Source organism: Crocodylus porosus, unplaced genomic scaffold (genome assembly GCF_001723895.1).
Source record: "Crocodylus porosus isolate Cpor-Errol unplaced genomic scaffold, CroPor_comp1, whole genome shotgun sequence".
In the NCBI taxonomy this organism is placed as follows: Eukaryota; Metazoa; Chordata; order Crocodylia; family Crocodylidae; genus Crocodylus; species Crocodylus porosus.
Genome location: NW_017728915.1, coordinates 35,865,740 through 35,879,626, shown reverse-complemented (window position 1 = coordinate 35,879,626; position 13,887 = coordinate 35,865,740). Strand labels below are relative to the sequence as shown.

At 39.8% G+C, this 13,887-nt stretch overlaps 1 protein-coding gene across 1 annotated transcript in view; it reads right to left on the bottom strand.

Moving 5' to 3' along the window:
* The window catches only part of USP10 (ubiquitin specific peptidase 10), a 48,236-nt gene extending 35,539 nt beyond the window's left edge, over positions 1–12,697 (bottom strand). The window contains exons 1-6 of the mRNA XM_019535447.1: positions 12,615–12,697; positions 12,008–12,021; positions 10,611–10,714; positions 10,130–10,180; positions 2,799–2,867; positions 419–479 (exon numbers count right to left, since the gene is read on the bottom strand). Coding sequence (XP_019390992.1) covers positions 419–479; positions 2,799–2,867; positions 10,130–10,180; positions 10,611–10,714; positions 12,008–12,021; positions 12,615–12,697 — 382 coding nt within the window. The remainder of the gene's footprint in view (positions 1–418; positions 480–2,798; positions 2,868–10,129; positions 10,181–10,610; positions 10,715–12,007; positions 12,022–12,614) is intronic.
* Between the last annotated feature and the right edge of the window lie 1,190 nt (positions 12,698–13,887).

Here is a 13,887-nt window from a genome sequence, read left to right as displayed (position 1 = left end):
AAAAGGTGGCCAGATATCACACTGACCAAATCACTCCCTTGGATACTATTGGCTAAGACATTAATACACCTTAACCCAGGGGCAAGCAAAATATAGCCTGCAGGCCAGATCCATCCTGCCAGGCCATCCTATCTGGCCTGCAGGGCCCCCCCCAAATTAATAATTAATTTTCTAATCTGCCCCTGGCTGCCTGTCAAAGATGACAAGGCACCAACGGCAGAAGGCCCCAAGAGGAGCCAGCGGCAAGATCCAGGGGCAGCAGGACCCAGCAGCAAGGCCCACCCTTGCCAAATGTATTTACATGTACATACAAATCAAGCTGAACTAGTCATTTAAAGACAACCTCTGGCATAAAAACACTCTTGAGAAAAGCCAACAACCTGAAAATGAAATAAAGAGAAAAAAATGTTTTCATTACCGTCATGAAGCTCACTTGCAGATTTAATACCACATGAAACTGTTTCATTATATGGAGGAAGCTGCATGGAAAAAAAACAATGACATTTACCAAAAGGCAAAGCAAAATATTTGTACCATTTTATATCAGTTTCATAGCTGGATCTTTAGAAATAGCTCACTGATATTCGTTGTTAATATCCAGTTTTCCAAAGGACTAACTTGGATTTATACTTGCATACACATTCATTCTCAAACTGTAATTTCATGTTTTGCACCAATTAATTCATCACAATTAGAAATGGATAAGGACAATCACAGTCACTAACCTGTCAAGCCGCTCACTTTAGAAATGCCCCCCACCCCAGACAGCAAAGTATACCACAAATTAAGAGGGTGGAGGGTAGTGCCTACTTTTTTTAATGAGAAGTGAGATGATCTCTTTTCATGTAACTTGCTTAAAGTCCAAACAGAAGTCTGTGACAGAACCATAAAAGAAGCTTGTCATTTGGATTCCCAGTTCTGCTTCAGCCTGATATCGTTGTCTTTGAAGAGTTTTAAAAAACTCAAATCAAGTACAATAAAACTATTCTCAATTCTATCTTGCTCGCATTACCTCACTAGACCTCTGACCTACCACCATAATACTCTATGCTGGGATAACAGAACCCACCTGTCCCTGGGCAACTTATGTGAATCCAGCAAGTATGCATTTACATCCAGGTTTCTAAGCCATGAAAGTTTGACAGTGTCTACTCACAACTTGCGTCATACCTTCTTTTTGCTGCTCTATCCTTTTTCTCTCCCCTCCCCATCTTTTGCTGATGTTTTTCAACCTATTTTTATTCTTCTAGTAACCCTCTCTCACTACTTTCAGGAACAAAAGCAACATACAAGAGGGATTTTTTTTTTTGCTGCAAAGAACTTGAAACTAATTACAGTGGAATTTTAGTAAGCCACATTAAGAAGATAGATAGTAGCTACTAGTTACTAAAAACTGCATTTTGAGCAATAGCATTTCCCCACATCTCCATATATGGATCAAGTTGAGGGAGTTTTTGGTGTTTGGATATTTGGGGGCTTCCTTAGGATAGCAGAAGCTCTTCACTTAGCTAGAAGAGCAACACAGGTTTCTGCTGCCACCCAGAGCTTTCTGCCAGCTACTGCAGTCTCTTAACAGATGGTACCTCCCAGAGGGCAATGCCTGACAAGCATGGATGCTGTAATGGAGCCATATCGCTGCTCATGCTGTACAAAAACACAAGCTATATAGGTGATGGCACACAGGCAACTTCCTTGTGGTGGCTGTCATCTGCTGGCAAAAAGCCTGTTCTGCAGACAAGACCTTGGCAGAGTGCCTTGTAGATTAGTGCATTTGTGAGAGACGGCTATGCCAGTCTTTGTAGGGAAAGAGCCATTCTCCTGCCAAAGTTCAAGAGATCCAAGATTATGCCTAGATCCAGGAATGGCCCTGAGAGTTGCTATTCCATCTCTGAAAAGTCAATCAAGGCAGAACTACTGGTTTCATTTAGCTGATCCCTCATTCCCAGCTCCCTCATGTGAGCAGAATACTCTGTCAGCTCTTTTCTTGGTAAGTCAAATGACTCCTACATATTGTGTTAAAAACAGAGCCTGAATTGCCAAGGTTCGGTATACGAATAATAAAAAATCTGGTGAAAGGACTTCAAATCAACAAATGTAGTAATCAGGAGAAAAATAAATAATTACAACTAGTTGTGCTATCGCTGTCAAACACAGAACACCACATCTTGCTACTACCAACTTGCTCTTTAATTTCAACATTTACTTTCACAGCGTCTGACAAACTAAGTGTCAGATGACAAAATCTTAAATCAAATTTTCAGACCCATGGGGAGCCCCACAGGCCAGACTACACAGCTCCACAGGCTTGGAGTTGAGCTTCCCTGGTCTACATCAGTGGTTCTCAACTTTCTGGAGCTCAAGACATCCCTCAGTAAATGTTGTTAATAAAGTGGCATCCGATTTCAAAAACAGATTTACAGATTATAATGCTTACTTCCTTGCAGAGGGCCCTGGCAGTAGGGGTAGGGGATCTTCAGGCAAGAACAATCCTAAACCTGCATTTATCTGCTTAATTTATCTGATAACCTCCTCATACCACCCTTAAAAAAAATCTGGTAGTACCCTGGTTGAGAATTACCAATCTGTAAGGTGCAAATCTACCCGGTCTTCTACTCAACTTAAAACTTACATGGCTAACTATGTCTCTCTAGATTCTATATCTATGTGTATATATTGAGGGAGAGGGAGAAACTGCTATCAGTTTTCTTGTAAAAAATTTAAACTGAAAATGATAAATAAAATTTCTTTATAGGACATTTTGCTGAAACATGCATTGTACTTTAGATAAAAGGTCTTACCTCAACAGAGCATCGAGGAGTCACAAAGAACTGATTAAACTCATCAGGGCTGAACTCCCCAAAAATATACTAAAGAGAGAAAAGAAAAAGGTATGTTACATAAAAGTTTACACTTGGTACACTAATGGGATGGGGGGAGGGGTTCATAAAAAAAGTACAATATAACCTCATAAACCCAGGTATCAAAAACCTGGAATTACTGAAAATCCAGTACTTTTTAAAATGGCACTCCTAAGGGGAGTAGCGGCAGCCAGTCCCAGAGCAGCAGAGGGGGAACTCTGCACACAGGAGCTGCCACTGTCATCCACCACCCCACACCACCATTCCGCATGTGGCCGCTGCTCCAGGACCAGCTGCTACCCTTCCCACGCTCACCCGCTGCTCCAGGACTGGCCGCCACTCCAGTTTCAAAAATCTTGAGTTTTCACACTTTCGGCAGGTGCTTGGGTCCATGCTGTATTCATGAAGTTATACTGTATTTTTAAAGTTCTGAGTGACAACTGAAGTCAGCAAATCTTAAATTTTGCATTTCAGCTCACTCAATTTTTTTTGCTTTGCCTTGGGAAATTTACATAATTTCTACAGCTTTATCTACATGGCAGTATTTCCTTACAATCCTATTAACTATAATTACAGAATGAACTCCAGTGTGCACAAAGGACCAGAGACAACTCTAAATCAATTTGGTTAAACTTAAGCAACTTATTTATACAGAACCGACAACCTGTTTGCCCCCATAAAAAAAAAGAATGAAACTAACACACCCAACCTGCTCACCTTTCAGAACAAAGATTAATTTTCTTCCAAATTTACTAAGCAGTCTGATACTAAAGCAGTAACACTCAGTATATTTATCTAAATAATAGTCATCCAAGTACCAAAATCTGCAATACTTCAACATATAAATAGCCCCACTGAATGCAAACAGCGCATTTATCATAAAGAAATACTGCTTTATTAAGGAAGTCAAGAGAAGGAAAAAGTTGCCAATTTTAGAGTTTCTTTACAGTTTTTCTTATGTTTAGATTTGCTTAAATTGCAGAAAAACTCCTCTTAAGGGAAAAGTTCCTGTATTCTTCCACAGTTCAGCTACAGCCACAACATCAGTATGTGAAGCAACCATATTAACAGATTCCACATCTTTCGGTAACACATACCAAATAACCTTCGACTTAAGTGGAACCATTCACATTAATATAATTAGTAACAAGCCAAAAGCTTTGCAAGACCAGCCCCATTACATTCCAAAACAAAGTGTGAAATTCAAATACTTTCGGAAACAAATTATCACCTATGCTTCCATTTTCTTTCCCTTTCTTTACTGAAATATGAAAAACCACACTGGACTGTTTAGCAAATAGTAAATGTCAAAGTTTAAATCCTTGTAAAACTTGAAAAGACATAGTTGCTGCAATGGTTTATAGAAGTCCACACCTTAGAACTCTTTAGCTCCATGGCAAAATGTAAAATGTTTGTGCTGGGGCTACTGACAACTGAGGGTACCATTAAATATGCAACACTTACATCTGAGTTTGTAAAACAGCATATATATGTGCAATGTCACAAGAAATGCATAATCTGAATAAACAAAAAAACTGACCAAACTTGACACCCTCCCTGGAAACAACCAAAATTTTCCTACTGGCTGTAGTATGTTTATAAATTCTAAAGATACATTTAAGAAACTACTATATACAAAATTATAAAAAAGTGTAACATAATAGAAGGAATTTTCTGCTTTGAGGAAAGTAATTGGATTTTATAAGTCGTATTACTAACAGTTTTGCAGCAGTAACATCACTACAAGCTTTTATATTAAAAGAAAGAAAAACTGACAGAATATTAATGTAGGTAATGGTAATAATTCCTCATGAGGATACCCAGATTTGGTTTCACACAGCTTGATGCTGTCTCTTAGAACGATAGGAGGTCAGACTAGCTGAATATTGTCCAATATACAGATGATAAAAAGACAGTAAGGTACCTGGCATAATGGAGGACATAATAAAATTGTCAAAGGTTTTATGTAAGTGGTTTGAAGAGATGGACAGATGCCTAGAAGATACTGTAAAGTCAGTAAATAAGGTTATAATGCAGCAGACTCACTAGTTTGGACTTCAGTTTGGAAGTTAGTTCTTATGCTCTATCAGTACGGAGAGGGTAGCTTAACTGGAGTACAGTACACCATACACTCAATTCAAAGAGCGATAAAAACCAGACTAACATTACTTGTGTCATAAATGTAATGCCTGCCAGAGCCTACAGAGACGCAACTCAGCTCCGGGTTTAGATAGGCATGTAAAAAGTTATCAGTGTTAAAACTAATCAATACGCACGTAAAATCCTTACAACAAAAATATCAACATTTGAAAGTGGCAAAAAGAGTTAATCTTTTAAAGAACCAATACATAATACTGCTAGGCATAAAGCACCCAAAAGCTGCATTTAATCTCTCAAAAATATATACCCTAAATAATTTCAATGTTCTGAACTGAAATACTTAAATCAAGGAAGTAAAGCTGGGCTTATTCTTTCAAATATAACTAAATAATGTGTATTTATAAGAATTACAGTTAACATGTAACACCTCACAAAAATATTTCTAACATAAACATTTCCTGAATCACAACTAATTTCTGTTTTTATGAGACATTTTAGATGCAGTCATGCAAAAAGCAAAACAAAAAAAAACCCCAACTAGTTTTAAAAGCTGTTATACAAACCACACTCATTCCCACATACATTCTTTTCTCCCTCCATACCAAAGCTCTACACCAATACATAACAGGTCTGACACTGTTCTTTCAGCTAAAAAATAAAAGCAAATCTTCCACTGAGTCCAACAGAAAACAATTCTTACAGTGCCATTTTAGTATTAGGAGAGGTCAAAACTAAACTAAAATGGTAGTAATATCACATACAAACCTTCTAATTACTGTTTTCATATATAAACATTAACGTGAGACAGACTTTTCCCCAATGGCTTGAAATGGGACATGAACAATTTACCAACCCCTATCAATCTATGGACTAAACCTACTCAAGGAAAAATAAGCTAAACTAACTAATACACCCAATTCTATTTGGCTTCCTACTGGGCAGGTCCTGCTGGTCACTTCAGCATGAAGAAACCTAAGCTTTCAAGTAATACTTTTCTACTACTACAAATGCAAAACAGTTAATGCTTTCTGATACCATACCTGCAACAAGTTTCCCATCTTTCGAAGTGAACAATCTGTCCAAATATATTAAAGAGGGTTGAGAAGCAGTTTTATCTCAGGGATCTCAAAATAGTAGTAACCCCCCTGCCTGCCAGCTATGATACTACAGAAACACTGGCATCAGAGAGGCTGGTATTACTCAACTTTGTGATCTTGATGTAAAAGATGCCTTAGGATGCCAACACTTTATACTTTGTTCACATCTGGAAGGGCTGAGCATGTAACTGTTTTAAACAACAGAGCACTAGGATTCTGGGAAAGCTGAAGGCATTCATCCAGGAAAGAATCTCATTAGTTGTTCTACAAAGGGATTCACCAAAGCCTTAATTTGCAGTAGAGCATGTATAATCTAAATTACCTAAAATAACACTTTCTTCATCCATTTACCTTGCACTCAAGTTAAATACATTTTAGAAATGCAAACAGAGAGTATTAGCTTATAAGAAATGGATCTGAAAAGCAGATGAATATTCAATTTCAATAACTGTGGCTTAAACATGCTCTATGAGATCTTATAGTTTAAAATAAAAACCATTGTTAAAAACTGATTTGCAATCAGCCAGAGATAAATAACAAGTTTTGCACAAGAAAAAAAAAAAGCAAAGAAGCTAGAGCTGCATTAAATTAGACTCAATTGGTTTTATCCCACTTTTCTGAAATGGATTTAATGGTCTAGGTCATTAATTTATATTACAGAACCTTGAAGCCCTAGATATAGGCCAGGGCTTCGTGCTACACCATATGTAAAAACTGATTATAAAAATATACCTTTTACTTCAGACAACTTACAAACTACATAAGAATGTTCTGACAGAAACAAATAGTTAATCACAGGGACACAATACTGGTCCTTATGACAGGCAGAGAGATCTCAGCACAGAAGCAGCTTAACTTTATTTATAAGCATGACACCAAGAGTCTTTAGGAGATATCTAGAGAACAATAAAGATAATTATGGGAAGTTGCTCCTACGGGTAAAGGGAAGCATGGAAGGAAGCAAAGAGGTGCTTGGTAGAAAATTTAGCATCTGGGATAGAGAGCTTAACATCAGCAAGCAAGAGCAAATCAAAGAGGGGGACTGATTTCCTGATACCTGTAGTAATCGGAGCAACTTAAGGGCAAGTCATCCCTGACCAACCTGGTTGCCTTCTATGACAAGAAGATTGGTAGGGCGTGTGACATTTCGGCAGCTGTTTCGGCACCCAAAATACCAAATCTGAAATGAATTGGAAGTGGTTCAGGGGTTGAGGCACATGACTTGTGAGGAGTGGCTGAAGGAACTGGGCTTATTAAGGCTGGAGAAGAGAAGACAGAGGGGATTTAACAGCAGCTTTCAACTACCTGAAGGGGGGCTGAAAGAGGATGGAGATGGACTGCTCTCAGTGATGGCAGATGACAGAATGAGGTCTGGCAGCAATGGTCTCAAGGTGCAGCAATGAAAAGTTTAAGTTACATATTAGGAAAAACTCTCTCACAAGGAAGGTAGTAAAGCACTGGAACAGGTTACCCAGAGAGGTTTTGGAGTCTCTATCCTTGGAGGTCTTTTAAATCCCAGCTTGGCAAAGCCTCAGATGGGATAGTCTTGTTGAGTATGGTCCTGCTTTGAGCAGGGGGGCTGATCTAGATATGGCCTCCTGAGCTCCCTTCCAATCCTAATTTTCTGATTCTATGTTTCTACGTAAATTCAGCTCAATACAAAACTGAAGCAATCATTAGACTTATGGTACTCACAAAACTACGTGGAGAGAGGTTCTGGGTACAGCCTTTTGTTGTTAATATCTTTGTGACCAAAGTAGTAATGGAATTCAGATGCCACGGCTAGAATGTGCTGCTGATTCCCTGAGCTGCGTCAGGCCAGATCCAGTCTTGATGGACTGGATCTGGTCTGCAGGCCATAGGTTGATGACTCCTGATATAGCACTTTGTCATGATACTGGCCAACAAAAAATTTTTAAAACATTTTTTTAAATGTTATTTTATACCGTTTTGTTCAATTAGAAGATGGAACAAAGTGGTTTGGCTCTAAGTTTGCTTCTATTAAATAAACTCCAACTTCTATGCAAACCCAAATTTTGTTTAACAGATTTATGCAAATTAGGGTGATCTGGTAACATAAGATCCTATTTCAGGCAAACCAACACACAATTACAGTTTGCAAGTGGCTTATATCCAGTATACCCTTTAAAGCAATCTACAGCCAGAAAGCTTGTAAATACTTTGGCCCTGCTAAACTTTGTTAACAGTTGAATCCAAAATGAGAAGATGAGTCATCAACAAACTGGTTTTGGCATGGATTAGAACAGGGGTGGCTACACGTGGCACAGGCAGCTTGTGTGTCACGTGCAAACAGCAGACCGGGAAAGGGACAGGAAGCACAGAAACAGACAGGACAGGGAACAGAAAGCAAGAGCAGATCAGGCAGGGAGCCAAATAAAAATAAAAAAGCAGCCAATTGGGTGGAAAGGGGATTAGAAGGGCACCCAGGGGCTAGGGACAGAAGTTGCACATAAACTGGTTTAAGTGATCAGAAACTGGTTTAAGATAAACCTGGCTGAAAGTAGCATCAGACTTGACTGTTTTGGGTCAAACCAGTTTATGCAACTCCTGCCCCAGACCCCTTCCTAGTTTAAGTTAAACCAGAGTCCTCCAGCATCCCAGCCCTAGGCTGGGCTGGGCTTTCTATTCCAGACAGCACTGGAACGGCCTGGAGATGGCAGAGGCAGCAGCAGGGAGGAACCACAAGGCAGCCCCAGTGCAGGCTCCAGGCAGCCACAGCCACCAGAAGGGCTCTAGAAGCAGCGAGTACACCCACTGCCAGGTCCCGCTTTTGCCTGGTGCCCAGCACCGGCCCCTGCCACTCACCAGGGGCAGGGTCATTTCTGTCGCTTTCTTCCCCACCCTCTTCTCTCACCCCTCCAACAACAGTCCTGCACCTATAGCATGGCCCCACGGCTTACACCAGCTCCCAGCCCACGCACCAGAAGCAGCACTGTGCAGGTGCCAGCAACAGCTATGGACGCAGATGGCAGCTTTCCCCCTGGGGACTGGGGCATCCTCCCGGGTCTGCAGGTGATGCTGCTGCATCAGCGTGTCAACTGTGGTCCCAGGCAGTTGCCCTGATCCCTGGTGGAAACCTGAAGGCAAAGCCCAAAGTTGATGCCAGTGTGTACCTGACGCTGCTTTGGGCACATGGGGCAGCAGCTGCTGTAAGCTGTGGATGGGGCCAGGATGTGCCTGCCAGCCCAACACAATGCTGCAGCCAGAACCACTGGCTGTCTACAGCCAGCCTATGACTTTGTGGCCACTGACCTGCAAGCCAGATACAGTCAGTTAGCAGGCTGCATTTTGCCCACCCCTGTACTGGGAAGACCACATTTTTCCTGCTGTTATGTTACAGGGCCTAGTATTAAGCTTCTCAAACACTCCCCAATGCAAAACTCAGGAAGCTCAACAATTAGGAGTGAAATTTTTCACATTGACTATCCAGCTTGGACTGAATTTAAGATAACTTCAGGTACAAATCAAGCCATTTCTGAGAGCACAGTCGGGGAAAATTTCACTGGATGACAGTTACAAGAATTAAGGCAGACTACCCCTGTAATGGCTTCTGATAGGAACGCTGACACCAAGGCCACCTTCTGATTCGACTGTAAAAGGGGACAAAAACTAAATTGCAGTAGAGACAGTAGATTAGTACAACATGTCTGACAATATTGGGACCAAAGAGGACAAGGAGCCGTTAAAAGGAGAGAAACTGGGATTGCAAGGCATCTCAGAATGTCTCTGAAAAGGGAAGATTTGGAGAACAAGCCTAGTAGCAGGGACTGACTGCCGAGTAAGAAGCACATAAGGAACCAAGTGAAATGGAACAGGCAGGCTGGAGAGAACAGCAGAGGGGGACAAATTCTGGGTGGACAGAGAGCAGAAGAGTCTGCATTAGTTAAAACCCTCTCCCTTCGCCCCTCTGGAAGAGAAACCAAGATTCTGAAATTATGACATTACTTCACCATCAGCTAGCTATCTGTGAAATCCATTAGCCAAGTAAATGTCTTAACTATTTTTTTTAAAGGGCTAGTCAACAACTTACTAGAGTTATCAATAGCAACCTACCACAACTGTGTTTTCATGGATTTTGCCAAATCCGGGCAATGCTCGCAAAATCTGCAGGGGGCAAAAAAAAGCCATGGAAAATAAAATGCTGGCTCAGTAGTCCTCATGGTGGATACTGGAAAGAGGGAGGGGGCAGAAAAAGCAGGGAGTTGCCTACCTGAATGCTAACCAGCAAGATGACTACCACTGGGGCAGGAAAGGCAGGGGGCTGCCTACTCAAATACCTACCAGCAAGATGGCTGCCACCCCTGCCCCTGACTGACTGTGAGGGCTGTCTGTCATGTGGCCTCACCCCTCTCCACCAATTGGTGGCAAGGGGTGGGACTCCATGGCAGACAGGCCTCAGCCAATCAGCAGCAAGGGATGGGGCCACCAGGACCCACCACGCTCTGCCCATGAAATGGCTGCCAGGCCCTGTGTTCTGCCCATGAAATTGGCAGGCAGTTGCTGCAAATTAGGTAGGTCCCTAGTTATCAATTACCACTGTAACTAAAATAGCAAAGGTCTGAGCTACACATCTTAAATTTCCAACCTTGTGGATGCCAATGTGAATATACCCAATGAAATTTACTATCTTAAATTTATCTTTAAAAACAAAACAAAACAAAAAATGAAGAAATTACACCAAAAAACTTAAGGGACATGTCATGTCAAGTTTGGATGTGCTGAAATTAAGGTTACGTGTACAATCTAAATTTGAGCCTCTTCTGCACGCACACCATGATACCTTCTTTAATTAGACGATGAAAAGTTTCATTCAAAGCAAGATGGACATGCTTTGGGAATGAATTTGCAATTAACTCTAAACAGGGAGAACTAAAATTTCCATGTGCCTGTGCCAATGTCCCCATGGGATGTTCACAAGTCACTGAACCTGAGCTTCTCAAAGAAATATTAAACATACATGCCTCTTTGTTGTGTTGTCCAGCTAGAACGCAATTTGCAGAAGCACTAAATGTTCAGAACTGTAATGCAAGCGAATAGGAGGAGCTAAAGTCTGAAAACACCTGAGCACTACAAAATGCTAATGCTATTGTGTTGACCAATATAAAAAAGCTAGATGTTAGTAACTGCCTTTAGAGCAGAGTTTGAATTGTGGGCAATAAATAAAGTACTGGACCACACATTAAACAATAAAAAAATATGAATAAAGCTTAATGTATACCATTGTACCTTGCACGCTGAATAAGCCAGTGGTCCTGTGAAAAAAAAAAATGCTCAAGCAATAAAATTATGTATCATGAGGTGTATACAAAAAGGGACTACATCAAAATTTCACAAATAACCTTATTTCTGCCATTTCTTTCCTTTTGGTACTTAAGTAGCAACTTGAGTGGCATTCTTCTAATGAACTCTTCATAATTCTACATGGGTTCTTAATCCATCACAATACCCGCAGCATCTGAGCACCTTTCAGAATTTTAGTGAAATGCTATGACTTAACATGTCACACTCTCTTTGGACTCTTCCACAGAAGACCTGTACATGCAGTTGGTGCCTTGTTTAAATGCACATGCTGATACTGGTCTGTGGATAGATGCAATGCTTGCTCTGTCGCTAATCCTAAATGTATGATGAAATATCTACATTAGAAAACTTTACTAGTACAGCGCTTGATTAATCAACTTAAAAGTGGCTTACAATGACCTAGGATCTTCTCTTGTCTATGCAGTATCATTATCTAGTACTAAGACTTTGCCTAGTTTTAAAAATCCAAATAATGAGAGTTATTCATTCCCCTTAAGAGAAAATTTCAACTGTCTAATAGATTTGGGATTCATTCTACTTGTAACATGTAAATTCCTATATATTAAATATGCATTGCATGAGAACAGTTTGAAAATCATTGAAACAAAACATAAGGATACTAAAACTTACTCAGAGTTTTTATACTGAAAAACGTAGAAATCTGTTTAAACATAAATGCGTACAAGTATGGAGACAGTTTTTTATTACTTTCTACAACCTACCTTTTTTTTTTCTTTTTTTTTTTACACTGTGAGCTCCAAGTTCAAATTTGTTATCATCTTACTATATACAAAAACTATGCTTGTTTTACTACCTATTATACTGTCCTTTACTATTCTTACATTGGTTTTTCTCCTGTGGTCCTTTATGTTCCTTTTGCACATATCAACAAGCAGAATATAGGAAATACTGAACTCCTCACTTTATTAAGATAACAAGCTAACATATCTTCCCTTCTTCCAAATTTTGAAATGAAATTAACTTAGTAAAACATTAAAACTGTAAAATACTCTTTTAAACCCACAGAATAAGATTTCTATAGATTGTGACCTGTCATTTGTAAAGCCAGGATATTCCTCACTTTGAAATTGTACACCTTTAATCAGCACATTAAAAAAGAAAGCTTCTAAGCAGACAGTGTTGTCATCTTTGGTTTCACATCCACTTTGGAAGTGTGTCTTATTAAGCCATACAGACATCAAATAGCACCAGAGTCATTCCTATCTTATTTACTTACACATCAATCAGTTCAAAATGTGGAAGGATACTAATAACAAGACTTCGGTGAACAAGAATATCATTTTCCCTGACTTCACGCATACTCGGTGTTATAACTTTTGATTATTCCAAAAGCATATGGAATGTGTTGGAACCTTACATTTGAAATGATTATGGAAGAGTTATCCTCTGGCCTTTGGCCGTAGTCCCTCTGTGGTTGGATGAAGTAAAAACTAACAATTTAAACACAATGATTATCATGCAAGAAGTCGTTCTGAAGCACATTCAAGTAACACACAAAGCATGATATGATGTATTACTCGAAAACTTGGGGTTTAGCCAAGCACCACACTGGTGTTGAACGCCATGCAGCAAGCTGATTACACTGACATCTTAATCCATTCAAAAATGCAGACGCTGTTGTCCACAGAGCACCTGTTAGTGGTCCCCAGAACACAGGGGATGCGTGTTGCTGGCTCTTACATATTTCAACTGCTAAATTTCCTTAATAGCAGCAAACACCATAATGTCATAATGTTAATAAGAAGCCGAGAGACTACAAGGAATACACTTTCCCTGTCTTTGCCCCCCCTCCACAAGCTTACGTATAAAATGGCTGAGAAAATAATTAACATTGTCTGCAAACACAAGATTTAAGACCTTTTTGGAGGTTTCTTTGTTGAGCAGCTACTCAAACTGATTTTTTGTTGAGGCTGAGAATAAAATATAGGTGGTGACTAACCAAATTTTATAATTTCATCTTTTCTGCCTTGCAACTCACGCTCCCAGTTTTATTACATAGCTCCTGCTTTGTTGTTTGTAATCTACAGATAATGTAATCAATAAAGCTAATTCTCCCCTACTAAAACTCAAATTTATGTTTAGAGACCTACATTTTAATCATTCTCCCAAAACACTTCATAATTACTTTTGATTTTCAACACACCACATCTTAGGCTTTATACCAATGAATTGTAGAACACGAGCTAGGAATTCAAAGAGCTGGGCTTTATATTTTTATGAAGACAAGGGGAAAAAGAGAGAGAGGATTTTCACCCTGCAGTGGCATTATTTCTGATTTTGGTTACCAATGCCTCAGTTGAAGCAGCATGGTTTAATTGTTAGAGCACTAGCCTGAGATTCAAGACACCTGGTTCCTATTTCCAACTCTAGCTACCTGTTATGTCAAACATGTCTGTACTTCTGTGCCCCTCTACCCTCCCATCCCTCTGTCTCATGCTTTTAGGATGAAGCATGTCTTTTACTATGCACCCTCAAAGTACACATTGGTA